This window comes from Pteronotus mesoamericanus, unplaced genomic scaffold (genome assembly GCF_021234165.1).
Source record: "Pteronotus mesoamericanus isolate MK-2021 breed Mesoamerican mustached bat unplaced genomic scaffold, CSHL_Meso_final scaffold_582, whole genome shotgun sequence".
NCBI lineage: Eukaryota > Metazoa > Chordata > Mammalia > Chiroptera > Mormoopidae > Pteronotus > Pteronotus mesoamericanus.
The window spans coordinates 1,549,454-1,565,150 of NW_026555323.1; the positions used below are offsets into that span (position 1 = coordinate 1,549,454).

Here is a 15,697-nt window from a genome sequence, read left to right on the forward strand (position 1 = left end):
GAAAAGCTCTAATGGAGCCTTTCACGCGGGTCCATTTATTGATTTACTCAAATGCAGTGAATAATGCAAAATTGAAAACAAAAGTGACTACTGATCAATTTAAATTAGAAATATTGAAATTTAACCTCAGCATTGGAATGTTATCAAAGCATATGAGAAAGTGGCTTTTAAAATTTCGGAAGGCTTACGCCACTACGACCCAAAGGGTTCTCCTTGAATTTTTTAATGACATTTTTTATAAAATAAATGTTCCCTAGCCCGCAGGCTCTGGATCAGTATTCGCAAGATGGTCTCGACGTTGAACCAAAGGAACAAGTCCAGATGGAGGCTATGGACTAGGACAGCCAGCGAAATAATAGTCCTGCTTATTAGTATGGGCCGGTCACACGGTAAAAGAAACACCTAACGCACACAGTGAAGCTCCAAACCGAAACGGTAAAAAATACGCAACACACACACACACACACACACACACACACATCAATCCTCAAGCCCATTAGGCTGTCGGGTCCTTGGGGGGCACCGGGGGAGCTGTGCGTCCCTGCACTGTGCCACCCCCCCCCCTGCACTGCCCCGACCGCCCCCATTGCGACCGGCTCCGCCCCCTTGCGCCCCGCAGCCCGCCTTTAGGATGTCACCGCCCCCTCCGCGTGCGCCGCGCCCCGCCCCGGCCCCGCCGCCCCGCCGCACCGCATGGTGTAGAGCAGCGTGCCGTCGTCCTCCAGGCGCAGCAGCTTGTTGGGCGTGGTCATGTTGTGCGCAATGGACTTCTTCCCGTTATGGAAGAACGTGTCCGGCGTCCAGATCTTGCTGGCCAGCAGGTTGTTGAGCGGGAGGCGCTGCATCGGCCCCTTGAACCGCAGCCGCTCGTCTTTCCAGCTTTGTCGGAAGAACACGTCTATGGTGTATTCCTAGCGCAAAGGGAGGCAACCGGGTGACGTCGCAGTGGGGGGCCCTTTCCCCAGCTCATCGTGATGATTCGGGGCGTCTGGTGGCGCCCGACCCAGGGGACCTACCATCTCCGTGTCGGACACGGGGCCGAAGCTGGTGACGTAGATGTCCGTCCTCACCTGCGTGACGCGCTCTGAAAGAGACAAGGTTCCGGCCTGGGCACCCAGCCCGCCCCAAGGCCCCGTCACCCGCCACCCGCACACACGTCCTGCATCTAGAGACTGTTTCACACTTGGCCACCGGAGGGCTTTTATAATGTATTTCCTACATTAACTTGGAGGTCTTGGCAGACACCAAATGCAACCACGCTGCTCCAACTATGACGTGAGACAGAGTCCCTGTCATTTCTGGAAAGGGACGCGGGGGTCTCCGGGGACGGGGCGCGGCCGGGTCCCGGCTGGGGGACCTCGGGCGCTTCGCCTTCTTCCTCACTAAGCCGGGAAAATGCTCCCCACCTCACAGCGCGCTGCCCTGCTCTCCTGTACACAGCTGTTCAAAAAAAGTTAGACAATTCAACTCTGCGGGGAGCTGCCTGGGAGGAATCGCCAGTCCAGCCGCGCCCCGGGGCGGTGTCGGGAGAAGGAGTCCGAGAACAGCCCGCAGCGCGCAGCCTGAGCCGGCAACGGCGCTGGAAGGAACACGGGAAGACCCGCTCCACCTTATGGGGCATTGTGAATGGTTAGAAACTTCTATCATGGGAAACTGCTATTAAAATTAAAATGACGGAAAATACACGAGGCCATCAAAGCAGCTAAGAATGGTGGAGGCAGACATGCGTGTTCCCTGGGAAGGGCAGGAGCCTGTGGCTCCCGGCGGCCACGCACGAATGAGGACCCCTGCCGGGGGGGAGCATTGCGGCCCACCGTGCCTGCCCCCAGCTGCTGGGCGGGATCGGCACCCCGTCCGAGCTCCGGGGCTTGCCTCTCCGGGCCCGCGGCTTCTGGGAATCTCCTGTGCACACGGCGCGTATTTGTTTGCGCAGCGGTATCTGCACGACGCTGGTGTTCTCAGGGCCCGCCTCTCCGCTGAGGCGCCAGCCCCAGCAGCCACCCTGCGGCTCTGGCTCCTCGGGGTCCCGCCCCACAGAACGGGAACGCGTGCTTTGGTCCTCCTGGTGTGTGTGCGGGGACAGGGGCTGCTGGACATAGGGACACAGGGACATGCGGTAACTCAGAGGGAGGAGTAAGAGGGCGCCTAGCAGCCTTCGGGGACTTGTCTTTGCCCAAAATACAGAGAATGGCAGTTCTTCATACTGTAAGCGAATTTCCCTGTTAAAAATGCAAATAATGCCCTGGCTGCGGTGGCTCAGTGGATTGAGCGCCGGACTGCAAAGCAAGGGGTCTCAGGTTCGATTCCCAGTCAGGGCCCAGGCCTGGGTTGCAGGCCAGGTCCCCAGCAGGGGGCGTGCAAAGTGGCAACCACACACTAATGTTTCTCTCTCTCTTTTTCTCCCTCCCTTCCTCTTGCTCTGAAAATAAATAATAAAATCGTTTTAAAAGTTAAAAAAAGAATTTTTCTAAATGCAAATAATAGAGGACTAAGCTTTTCCTTGGAGAATGTAGTTGCTGGGGGGCAGACTCTCTAACTTATCTCATAGAGCAAGTTCAAATGCACCACATCTCAGTCAGCGGAGCGCGGGGTATCTCACATGCCTAGAAATGCTCGCGACTCTCAGCACAAAATTAAGCTGTGCCAATTAGGCCCCCAAAACACATAATGCTATTTGTTCACCATTGTCAACCTCCATAGGGTCCCCCGTAAGTACTATGATTATGGCCTTAGTGAATAAATTAAACATGATCTTAAACAGTGAAACCCACTGTTCAATGCCATTGTTTTTACACCTTTGTATGTTAAGTTTAATTTTTTCACTGGGGCCATTATATAGCCCTGGCCAGGTAGCTCAGTGGGTTGGAGCATCATCCTGATAGGCCAAGGTTGCGGGTTCGATTCCCGGTCAGGGTACATACAAGAATCAACCAATGAAGCCATCAATAAGTGGAACAACAAGTTGATGTCTCTTTCTCTGTGTCTCATATCAATTAAAAACTATTTCTTAGCCTGGGGTGAGCTCAGCTTCAGTAACACCGAAGAGCCGGTTCCTCCTTAAGTGAACCAAAAAGGACATCCGAATTATCTGGGGGAAAGGGAACTTGCAGGGACCGCAACCCCCAGCTTCCTGCATCTTGCAAGTGACACCGAAGGATGCAGGCGCCTTGGCAACAAGCATCAGCAGGACCTCCTGTGACTTGCAGCCGCCGCGAGTGCGAGGCCACGCCCTCTCCCCAGGCCCGGCCGCAGGAAGCCACTTACCTCCGAGCCCAGGGCGCAGCCGGTTGTCGTAACCATCCAAGAGCCCGTCCAGGATCCTAGTGAAGATGGTGATGTTGTCATTGGTCTCATCTTCCACCGAGCTGGTTGGCATCTGTGAAAAGCTTTTGACCAAAGACACAGAAGAGTTCCAACTGGCATTAATTATTTCTTATAAATTCTTCCCAAGATAGAGAAGCCAGGGAGTCCTACGGTGCGTTGTGTTGGAGGGAGGCAGAGGGCGCTCTTTTCCATCACGGGTATTGTTTGCGCAGGGACGAGCCTTAATTGTTGAGCAGCCAGAGAGCCCCGGGCTCTGGCCTGGCCATCCATCACCCGGACATGATGCCCCGAATCCACAGCCCCCAACCCCCAGATTCAGAAACAGTCTCTGAATTGTGAGTGAGTCACCTGCTGTGGGTGAAGGGGAGTGGTGAGTGCCCTTACAAACCGTGGGTGAGTTCAAGGATAAGATGGGTGCGCCCTCCTTTCTCTGCCTGCCCCCCCCCCCCAACTAGGGCCATGTGCTGTGAGCATTATGCTGGGACTCGAGCATTGCCGGCACCTTCCGTTCCAGCCACAGCTTGTGATCCAAGCGTCACGAACTGTAGGTGAAGGCTGGTCACCTACAATCCGAGCTTGGAAGGCACAACGCGCCGTGTGACCTGCTGTGTTGGCCCTGCAATAAAGCCCTAACGAGAGTGGACGGAACCTTCCAGAAAGGAGAACAGTCTAGGTTTGTCCAGTCCCATCAAGTGAGGAAAGAGAGCGGAAGCTGCCCTGAGCAGATCTGGGCAAACTGAGGAGGTGACTCAGGCAGAAGGGAAGTCAAACCGGGAAGACGGCGACCCGCGGAGACATCACGGAACCTACCGCAGGTCCCCGGGGCCGCCAGCAGCAAGGGTTGACCCCTTGACGACGCGGGGCTTGACGTCGAGGGGAACGCCCCCAGCGCAAAGCCAGCTGTGAGTCCCCAGGAGTGGCGCCTTGGGCAGTTGGGAGAAGGGCAGGTGAGTCCTGGAACCTTCCCGAAGGCCGGGCCGCGGGGCCCCGGCTCTGCGTGCCCTACGTTCTCTCCATGAATTGGCTGAGAGCTGAGACGGAGCCTCCGGGAGGAGGCTGCGGGCAGAACGGATGTGCGCCAGCCCCGCCCAGTTCTTGGAAATGGGTCCCGGTCCTGGATCGCACCGAGCAGATCGCCTCTTTACGGCCCAACGCTCTTCCCGTCCGAAGGGGCGCAGAGAGCGTTCCTTAGATCTAATTTTCACATCCCCATGAAAACGAAGCTCAGACAAGCTGAAATTCTGCCCTGTTAGCGTGGACCTCACGGTTACTCTGGGCTTTAGCTTTTTAAATGATTAAATTCCCTTTTCTCTAACGTCCAGTAGAGAATGAGGGGCCACTCAGCCCCGTGGCCCTGGCGCCAGACACAGGGGCTTGACGCTCGTAAGAGAGAGAACCGGTCACATCCGGTACTTGCCCAGCTGAGTCGCTATGGGTCAAACTAAATCCCGCGTCCTCGTGCACCTCTAAGGGTGCTGGTGACTCCTATCAGTTTGGTTATTCAGTTGTGGGCGATGGTGCAGTAGCCCGTCTTTGGAAGGCCCTCAGTGGGTCTGTCGCTTGGAATAGAGGTGAGAACATTTACACCAGCCGGAGCAGCGTGTGGCTTATATGTGAATTCTGAAAAAGCCAAACTTGTACACACAGAGAGTCAAAAGGTGGTTAGCAAGAGCTGGGGAGGAAGAATTGGGGAGATGTTGAAGATGAAAAAGCTCTGGCCCTGGCTGGTGTGGCTCAGTGGATGGAGAGCTGGCTTGCGAACCAAAGGGTCGCCAGTTCAATTCCCAGGCAGGGCACATGCCTGGGTTGCAGACCAGGTCCCCAGTAGGGGCGTGCGAGGGGCAACCACACATTGATGTTTCTCTCCCTCTTCCCCCCTCCCTTCCCCTCTCTCTAAAAATAAAATAAATAAAATCTTTAAAAAAAAGTTCTGGAGGTTTGACGCACATCATAGGGATTACAGTTCACCATACTGTGATATAGACTTCAGCGTTGCTAAGGGAACAGCAATATTCTCACCACAAAAAAGAAATGGTAACCGTATAATGTTATGGTGGTGTTCACTAAGGTAATTAAATTACAATATATTATATACCTTAAACTTACACAATATTATAGGTCGATTATATCTCCATAAAAATACAAATTGAAAACAATGAAGACATCACTATGATTCAGAAAAAAAGAAAAGGAAAAGCATAGCATAGTGTTTCAAGTACACGTTTCTAAGCTATTGCATTATCTGTTGTGGAAATGTTCTTAAATTACATTAGATCTGAACGGCTCTGACAGTTTGGAGGTAAAGACTTGACTATGTTATTCACCGTTTGTGGTGTCCCCAGCACGGGGCGGTCATTTGATGGTCCCCAGGGGCATTGCTTCCGGTGGCGGGAAACACAGGTTCATACAAACACCACCCCAGTCAGCTCCAAATCCATTTCACAAACATGCAAATCATCATCTGCAGCCATGAAATAGGATGCGATGCCTATATATTTCCAACCACCTTCTGCTTCTTGTAAACATTTAAAATAAAAGAGTTCAAATATAGCCCTAGATGGTGTGGCTCAGAGAACTGAGCACCAGCTTTCAAACTAAAGGGTCACTGGTTCTATTCCCAGGCAGGGCATATGCCTGGGTTGCAGGCCAGGTCCCCAGCAAGGGGGTGTGTGAAATGCAACCACACATTGACGTTTCTCTCCCTCTCTTTCCCTCTCTAAAAATAAGTTAATAAAATCTTTTTTAAAAAGAATTCAAATATATATCTACAGGCATTTACACATAATTACACTTTGGGGGAAGGAATTTCAATATCTGCCTCGTCTGCTGTGACTGTGGACCCTTTTTGGATAGAGGTGTGGTCGGCTTTGCCGTGATTTCTCCTCTGTTTAAGAAGGACAGGACCTAGGCGGTAGGAACTGGGGTCTCAAAAATATTCCCCAAGAGGGAGATTTCATCTTTCGCAACAGCATGGATGGACCTGGACGTTATTACGCTAAATGAAGTAAGCCAGTCAGAGAAAGACAAATACCATATGATCTCACTCACATGGAATCTAACGAACAAAATAAACTGACCAACAAAATAGAAATGGAGGGATAGACACATGGAACAGCCTGACAGCTGTCACGTCAGGGGACTGCATGAAAGAAGGTGACGGATTAGCCACAGAGATGACTGTGGTAATAGCCAGAGGGAAGGGGAGGTCAAGAGTTGGGTGGACAAAGCAGGGAAATGGGGACTTGAGCAATAGTGTCAACAATACAAATAAAGGAATGCAAATAACACATTCCTGAAAATGCCCTTCGGGGCAGCAGCCTCCTCAGTTCCTAGATCCCCTCAAAAACAATGCAGCCTCAGCATGTGGCTATGACACCATCTCGCCTCTGTGGAGAGGAAGCGCCCTTGTCACAGAAAGCGAAGGAAGCGCCCCGTCCAGGACAACCTCCCAGGTGGTCGGTGAGCCTGCTTGAGCCTCGGTTCAATATCCAAACCTTAGAAGGGGCACGATATCCAAGCGCCGCTTCTAAGGCTGCCTGCTTTGTTCCACGTGGGCTGGTTGCATCCACTTGACAAAATGACACAAAAATGCTGGGCAATGTATGCAGTGAGCAGTCACATGCAGCGTCCTCCTGGGTGCAGACACGGGATGGCTTCATCCTTTTGAACACGCAGTCCTTTTGGGTCCAGCTGTTTAAATCCTGTCTTGAGTGGCACCAACGAGCTCGGCTGATCCTCAGGGTACTGTGAGTACCCGGCTTCAAAGCTTCAAGGACAAGCTGAGGGCTCAGCTCTTTGGGGGAGTCGGTTCTTGTGAGCTGTCTGTTGTGACTGACAATAGCCTTAGACAAAATAGAAGTCCTTGAAAATTGATGACTTGGCCTTCAGGACTGGTCAGGGTAGATTCACTAAGGGGTCTGAAAATATACACTGTTTCCTTAGATTTAGTGTGTGTTGTCTACAAAAACATGTCACACATGGGAACAGGGCAACATTTTTCAGATTACAGCGGACCCCCCTTATCCGCGGTTTCCCTTGCTATGCCCCCCGTTATCCGCGGTCGACAACATTCCGAAAATGTTAAATGGAAAATTCCAGAAACAAACAATTCATAAGTCTTAACCTGCATGCTATTCTGAGTCATACGATGAAATCTCATGGCGTCCTGCTTCATCCCGGCTGGGACATGAGTCATCCATAGCCACGCTGTGTACTCTCCCCACCTGTTAGTCACTTAGTAGATGGGCCGTCACAGCATCACAATGCCTGTGTACAAGTCAACCTGATTTTACTTAATAATGGTCCCAAAACGCCATTCGGAAACGCCAAAGAAAAGCCATAGAAGGCTTCCTTTCAATGAAAAGGCAAAACATCTTCACCCAATAAGGGAAGAAAAATCCTATCCTGCCTCATCTAAGACCTACGGTCAGGAGGAATATGCTATTCATGAAATTGTGGAGCAGGAAAAATAAAATGGCGCTGGTGTTGCTGCCGCGCTTCAAACTGCAGAAGTTGCGGCCACAGTGCTGAGTGCTCAGCGGGGATGGAGAAGGCACGACATTTGTGGCAAGTGGACGTGAACAATCACGGGTTCCTACTGACAGCTGTGCACTGTGCCAGAAAGCTGAGTGCTCATAAAGGCTGAGGCCAGGGGTCCCCGAAGGGAGGGACACTAGACCATCTACTGCAAGGAAGGCGGGGTTGCACAGACTCAGGAACTGGTTTCAATGGAAAAATATAAAAATTCCTGCAGAGGCTGCATCTGCTGATAAAAGGCCGCTGCTGGCGCGTTTTTAGCAGAGTTGAAAAAGTTGATTAGGGTTCGGTACTATCTGCGGTTTCGGATATCTGCTGGGGGTCCTGGAACATGTCCTCTGCTGAAAAGGTAGCAGGGGCGGGGAGGGGGCACACGTGTATTGACGTTCCAGAAAAGGGATCATAAAGAAAATGTGGAACCCACCATCGAGTGTGTAACTGAATATCCTCATTTTCCATATTTCCTTGCCCAATGTTGGTCCATACCAAAGACACAAGGACTTGATCTCTGACCTTGAACTCTTTGCAATGATTTTTGTTTGGAAAATAAGGTCACTGAGCTTCCTGCTCCAGGCTGAGGAAGGGAGGTGGCAGTTTTACAGCGGGCAGGGACATGGGAGGAGCACATCAGAACAGTGACAATGTTCCAAGAGATGTAAAGGCTTCCAAAAGCGCTCTGCGTTGGCACCTTGCTAGGCTTGGAGTCCTGGGTCCTTCCCACATTTCTCACAGGGTAGCAGGAAGCACAAGCAGCCCCTGAAACTTGATCCATGAATGGGTTTATTTCACCAGCCCAGGGTTTAAGAAAAGTAAACAGGGGTGTTTTCAGAGGGTAAATACTTGCAATTATGCAAATACCCCCTGCCTAAGACACCAGTTCTGGGATTCTTTCATTCGTCTCTTCCTACCTCCTAGGCCCTAGAGCCTCGGCTATAACTGATCCAGGAGGGACAGGTGCTAGCATTTCTTTAAGGTCCCCAAGTGACCCTCATGTGCCACGAGGGTGGAGAGTCACTGTTCTAAGCCTGTCTGAGCTGGAAACAGAGTGAAGCCTCACAGTGGCCCTAAATGAACTCTCTCATCCATGATGTCCTCAAAGAGGCCACATAGCAGCACGAGTTGAGCCGAGCGCCTGTTTCAACAGCTCAGCTCAAGAACCACATCCTGGGTGTCTGGTATGTCCCTGGTACCGCGGTGAGTACTGGGGATGCGACGATGACAAGCCACAAGGACATGACCGCGTTCTAAAGGAAGTGCGATCGCGGCAGTGGTAGGACTCTGTGCGATACTCCTGACACGGCAGGAGTCCCAAAGGCTAAGCATGCATTGTCCCAGGTTGAAGAACAGCAGTGCCCGCCGGGGTGTCCAGCCATGAAACTCAAGTCTCAGGCCACAGGAAGGGGTGTGGAAGGGTGCTGTGAGCAGCGGTCCCCGAAAGGAAACGGTGACGGGCGGCATGTAAGAATTTCAGCAAGAAGGGTAACATGCCACCAGAGAGATGGCATGTGTCGAAACATAAAGAAGAGTGCGGCCCTGGCCCGGTGGCTCAGTGGGTCGGAGCGTTGTCCTGGCACCAAGAGGCTGCAGGTTCAATCCCCGGTCGGGGCACATAGGCTTTGGGTTCGATCCTTGGTTGGGGTGCATATGGGAGGCAACTGATCGATGTTTCTCTCTCTCTCTCAAATCAATAAACATATCCTCGGGCGAGGATGAAATAATAATAATAATAATAAAAGGACTTTGTATGCCATGCTGTGCTCCTAGGCTCTGTCCTGAAGGTGACAGAAGCCACAGAGCATCCAAGAAGGGCCACTCTATCTCCTCACAACCCTCAGGCACCTGTGGACGATGAATTTGGCGGAGGCGAGACTGGAGGCATCGCGGGCAGCCACTCAGGGGAAGGCCGCGGGCACAGAGGCAGGATGGCCGGCCTTCAGCAGCATTTCTGACTTGGGAGGGAGAAGGAATCAAACACAGCGGGACAGGGGAGCCCAAGGAAGCCATCTCCAAAATGAGCAAATTACCAGCAGAGGGTTAGCTTCGCAGGAGAATCCATGTATTAATTTGAAATGGGACTGAGCAGTGAGTTGTGTTATTAGTCCAATTTAAGATTATCTTTTTTGCCCTGACTGGTGTGGCTCAGTGGGTTGGGTATTGTCCTGCAAAGCGAAAGGGCACAAGTTCAGTTCCCGGTCGGGGCACATGCCTGGGTTGCGGGTTTGGTCCTCACTCGGGGCGTGTATGAGAGGCAACCAATTGATACTTTTCTCTCATATCAATATTTCCCTTTCTCTCTCTCTCTAAAATTAAACAAAATATTTTTAAAAGCTTTCTTTCTTCTTGAAGAACTGCTAGGATTTTATTCCAATTAGTATTATTAATAATACGCTACAGATGCCAAATGATGTCTGATGCCGCCTTAAAGAGAGAGAGAGCCTTTCTGATTTTGACCGCTGGAATGTTCCAGGGCACAGTCTAGGAACCTCTTTTGCGTCTACACTCAATCTCCAATCGATGTCATCCAAGCCAGTGGCTTTCAGGGTCTCCCATCTCCCATACATGGGAGACCCTCCAGTTCATGTTTCCCGCCCCAGACTCCTCCCCCCAGACTCCTCCTGACTGCTGGCCCTATATGCCCAGGGGTCCAGGAGGCCTCTTCACTTAGCTATCCCACAGGGATCTGCCAGGGCTAACCCTGCCAAGACTGGGCTCATGGGATTCCCTACCACCTCTTCTACTGTCTTCTCCAGCTCATTAATAGATCATTAAACCCATCAGGTTTTAGGGACCTGGCCCGCAAGCCTGAGAATCGAACTCACGGCCTTTGGTTTGCAGGCAAGTGCACAATCCACTGAGCCACACCAGCCAGGGCTGATAATGCTTCCCATCAACCTCCCCTTTCCTCGCACTTGCCTCCCTGTTGTCCCTAATATACCTGCCAAGCACGGCCCTGCACTCGCCCCTCCTACCCCTGTTCACCCTTCACCAGTAGCTTTGCTCACAGCGTCAAGCCCCGCAAACACCCGCCACATCGTCTCTCCGGCGCCCTCACTGTCGCGCGCTCCGACGTATTCCTCACGGCACCCGCTGGGACAGAGCTAACGCATACGTGGTGCCCATCAGAACGCGCGGCCTCCAGGCGGGCTCCCCTCTCCCTGCCTCGGATCTCGGCACCTGGCACGCTGCCTGGCACAGAGTAAGGGCTCAGTAGACACTGGGGTGGCAACAGTGTCCCCTGGGTGTCCACGCCCTCGTCCCCAGGGCCTGTGACTGCCAATGTGCTGGGCGACACGGCAGGGGAGACTCCGCAGGCGTGTTAGGATTAGGGACTGTGCGCTGTGCTCATGCGCTGCGCGGTGACGTTGGGGACCACCCCCAGCACCAGCGCCATTCTGGTCCCCCAGTCTAGTAACCACACCCGGGACAGCCAGCCTATTTGTAGCGTCCTACCCGCCCCGCCCCCACCACCGTACCCCGGGCCTTGAATCAGCAAGTCATGTGCATTCGGCAATTCATCCTTCGCATCAGCCGGTGACGTGGGACCTGTTATTAACTCCACTTTGAGACTGGGGAGCCAAATTACAGGCAGGTTAAATTATTCTTTTGATGCCACACAGCCAGTGTAGAGACAGGGATCAGAGCAGCTTGACCGTCCTCTGTCCACATGGTACCTGACGCTGTCCCCAAATAGCTGCCCAGGTCTGAAACGGAAATCACGTCGCCTGTCGGGTGATGGCCCAATTTTTTGTTGTTGTGAAGGCTAAAAATAAAGTGATCCTGGCTTTCATTTGTTGTTAGCTTTGCCTTTTGGGTCTGAAATACACAGTTAAATAAATACAAATAAAATAGAGTTGTCAATGAACTGCAAAAGCCTATTTTGTAGCGTATCTTCCATTTTCTTCTTTTTTTAATCCTCACCTGAGGATGTGTTTATTGATTTTCAATTAAAAGGAGGGTGGAAGGGAGGGGCATCGATGTGAGAAAGAAACATCAATCTGGTTGCCTCCTGTAGCAGCCCGGACCAGAGGATCGAACCTGCAACCTAGGCATGTGCCCCGACTGGGATTCGAACCCACAGCCTTTTGGTGTATGGGATGATGCTCCAGCCAACTGAGCAAGCAGCCCAGGGTGCATATCTCCCTTTTTCTATCACATGACCCCTTCTCTATTACATAGTATTACCTATAATACATGTTGTCTGTTCTATTTTATTCCAGCAGCTGTAGACCCACTGTTTTTAGAATGGTGTTATTTGAGTTACATTAGGATACTCTTTGGTTTCCAATATCTAGGTTTTGCTCTGTTCTTTCCATTCTCACTGCAAATTGACTCTTAGAACATTCTGGGAGCTCTAGCTGGACACTGATTTGGACACTTCCTAACAATCAAACTTGGGCACACTGATCTACGATCTAAGCCTGAACTTTTCACATACAAAGGGAAGATCTGATGAAAATTAAGTTGCACATTTTTTTAATCCTCACCTGAGGACATTTTTTCATTGCTTTTAGAGAGAGAAGAAGGTGAGGGGGGACAGAGAGAAAGAGAGAGAGAGAGAGAGAGAGAGAGAGAGAGGATCTGATGCATTCCAAATGCACCCCAACAGGGGACTGAACGCATAACCTAAGTATGAACCCTGACTAGGAATCGAACCCACAACCCTTCGGTGTACAGGACAATGCTTCAACCAAATGAGCCACCTGGCCAGGGCTGAATCATACATGTTTTGAAATGCATTCTGGAAATGAAGGAGATAGAGCCATATCAACACAGATGATTATTATTCTACCACCAGAGCTCCAGGATAAGATTTCTTTTCACTTTTGATTCTAATAATTTTCCTCTGAAATCTTGCACTAATTAGAATATGCACGTTATGTAATTGCACCTTGTACAAATCCAAAAGCCTACATTCTCTTTCTCCCCTTGAACGGAGTCAGTGACTCACATTGGAGCTGGTGGTCGGATGGGTGGCAAGGCTGGGGCTGTAGCCAGGCACCCTAAGCTTTGCTTAGCTCACGGCCCATGGGAATGATGAACATGCTAAACATTTCCTTCATACAGCATGTGACTGAGAAATCTTTCCTTTGAGTATCTTTTTAAAAAATTCCTGGCTCTGGCCAGGTAGTTCAGTTGGTTGGAGCATCATCCTATCACCAAAAGGTTCTGGGGTCAATCCCTGGTCAAGGCACGTATGGGAGGCAATTGATAGATGTTTCTCTCTCTGTGTCTATGTTTCTCTCTCTCTCTCTCTCGCTCTCTCTTTCTCTCTCTCTCTGTCTCTCTCAAAACAATGAAAAAATGTCCTCTGGAGAGGCTAAAAAATTTTGCTGGGCATTATTTTACCCTGGAGCAGAGTCCAAGTCACCTACCTATCTTTCTGATCTCTGGCCATCCCTGCCCCACTTAGATGTCCCACTGTCTGTGTGTGTGGCACGTAGCACATTCACCTAACGGCTTTGGTGGCATTTCCGTGTGTTTGTATCATTGTTGCTACGACCATTTGTCCCCGGCCTTGCGAACCTGCAGCCACAGTGCAGGAAGAACTTGCCCCTTGGGGTTTGCAAGTGAGGACTTGTTCTGTGAAAAGACACCGCGAGACTTGAGCGGTTCAGTGAGAATGCATTTCGTGCTGTAGTAAGAAGAGGACCGACTGGGCAGGTGCACAAAGCAGCTCTCGCGAGACCCAAAGGTCCAGGTAAGCACACTCGTGTGGACAGATGAAGGACAACCTTCTCTGTTCATGCACGCAAGTCTCTTCTTCAAGAATCTTTCAGTTGCCAATCATAAGATTTCACTCACATGTGGGATAGAAAACTGAAAGCAACAAATGAACAAACAAGACAATCAAACAAAAACTCATAGACACAGACAACAGAATGATGGTTACGAGACGGAGGCGTGGGTAGTAAAGGGCAAAGTGGGTCAAATATATGGGGATGGAAAGAGATACGGCTTTGAGTGATGGAAACACAATACAATATACACATCTTGTATCATAGAAACGTACACCTGAAACCTGTCTGATTCTATTACCCAATGTCACCCCAATAAATTTAGTTCAAATGCAAACACAAAACAAAAACTTTGGTTTACCAAAGCCTGTTTGAATTGTAGTTCCAATGCAATGAAGTGCTAATGTGTTTTTTCTCTTCCAATATATAAACCTCTAAAATATGTTTGACACAATTCAACAGAGGAAATCAGATTATAGCTTATTAATGAGTTGATGATCCTCAAATTTATCTTACAATTAGCACTGGCTGATTGAGTCTGATAAAGTATGATTTTTCCAATGATAACAAATTAATTCCCATTAAAATGTAATGTTATGTATTTTGACCTTACCTTGATTCAAAGAGCATGTCTGTGCTAGTTTTTCTGTACCATGTATTTTTGATTACTGGCCTCATTAAAATAATTATAATGCCTCAATAATACCATGCATGCCTCCAAATGTGACACCGTATCAGGGTGCCTGTCACGTAAGACCTCTGTTCCGTTACTCACTTGACTCATGCTCCGTTATATAACGTAAAACTAAGGGAAGACTCTGAAACCTATTGAACATGAGCTAGTGGTGATCAAATTTAGAAAATGTACAGGAAAGAAGAAAGAATAATCATATATTTTCAAACCACTGCTCACTAATCAATCTCCTATGATCACCAAATATAGTCTACTCATCATACTTAGACATTTTCTTTTTTATCCTCACCGGAGAACATTTTTTTCATTGCTTTTAGAGAGAAAGGAAGGGGGGGGATGAGGGGGAGAGGGCGAGAGAGAGAGAGAGAGAGAGAGAGAGAGAGAGTAAGAGAAACATCAGTTGGCTGCCTCCTGTATGCACCTGGACCAGGTATCGAACCCACAGCCTTTTGGTGTATGGGACGATGCTCCAACCAACTGAGCCACCCGGCCAGGGCAAGACTTACACATTTCCTGATCTCCAAATCCACACTCTTGTCACAGGCACTTGTACAACACTGAACATGTACAAAAGCTGGGACAGACCTCTCCTGGTCCTGACTGGTTTTCTGAGAAACTCCTTAGCCTCCCTCCACCTGTTGTCTGGTTTGGTGACCTTCCCCAGTGAGCTATCCAGCCCTGTCACCTTCCCCAACTGTAAGACAGAGCTACTGATGTTTAGCTCACAAGTTTCCTCCGGGGACTTGCCTAGAACAGAAATAACAATAACGCTCCATATTGCCATAGCTAGTATTTTGCCAAGATTTTAACTCAAGTAAGTGCTGTGAAACTTTCTTTCCAGCGTAATAGAATTACTCTTAAGTACATTTTGAGCAATAAGCAAGTGAGAGGAGGCTTATATTAGGGTATGAAACCTGGCTTCCTGCTTTTCTAGACATCCCTTTTCATCGAAAACTGAACACACAGGCACAAGAGTTAAAAACACTCAGGGCCCTGGCTGAGTAGCGCAGTTGGTTAGAGCATTGTCCAGATTCACCAAGGTTGCGGGTTCAATCCCCAGTCAGGGCACAGATAAGAAGCGACCAATGAATGCATCAATAAGTGAAACAACAAATCAGTATTTCTCTTCCTCTCTCTCCCTTCCTTTCTCTTTCCCTAAAATCAATTAAAAAAAGAAACCACTCAGTACGTGATGTAAAATTCCACTTTAAGGAATGTCCCCTAATAGAAATGATCTCAAATACTTAAAATGGTCAGAAGCCAAAAATGTTCACTGTAAGAAAATTTCTAACAGCCCCGTGGGAAACAATGTGAACATCTCAAATTAGGGGAGTAGCTGATGAGTAAGCGTTTGTGTCCTGTAATCATATCCATCCATTTTTTAAATCATATATTTTAAAGGGTATTA

At 49.7% G+C, this 15,697-nt stretch overlaps 1 protein-coding gene across 1 annotated transcript in view; it reads right to left on the minus strand.

Annotated features, from left to right (window-relative positions):
* Positions 1-15,697, minus strand: part of GABRA5 (gamma-aminobutyric acid type A receptor subunit alpha5) — a 60,536-nt gene that overhangs the window by 41,029 nt on the left and 3,810 nt on the right. The window contains exons 4-6 of the mRNA XM_054561984.1: positions 3,265-3,386; positions 1,017-1,084; positions 691-911 (exon numbers count right to left, since the gene is read on the minus strand). Of these exons, the coding sequence (XP_054417959.1) occupies positions 691-911; positions 1,017-1,084; positions 3,265-3,386 (411 nt within the window). The remainder of the gene's footprint in view (positions 1-690; positions 912-1,016; positions 1,085-3,264; positions 3,387-15,697) is intronic.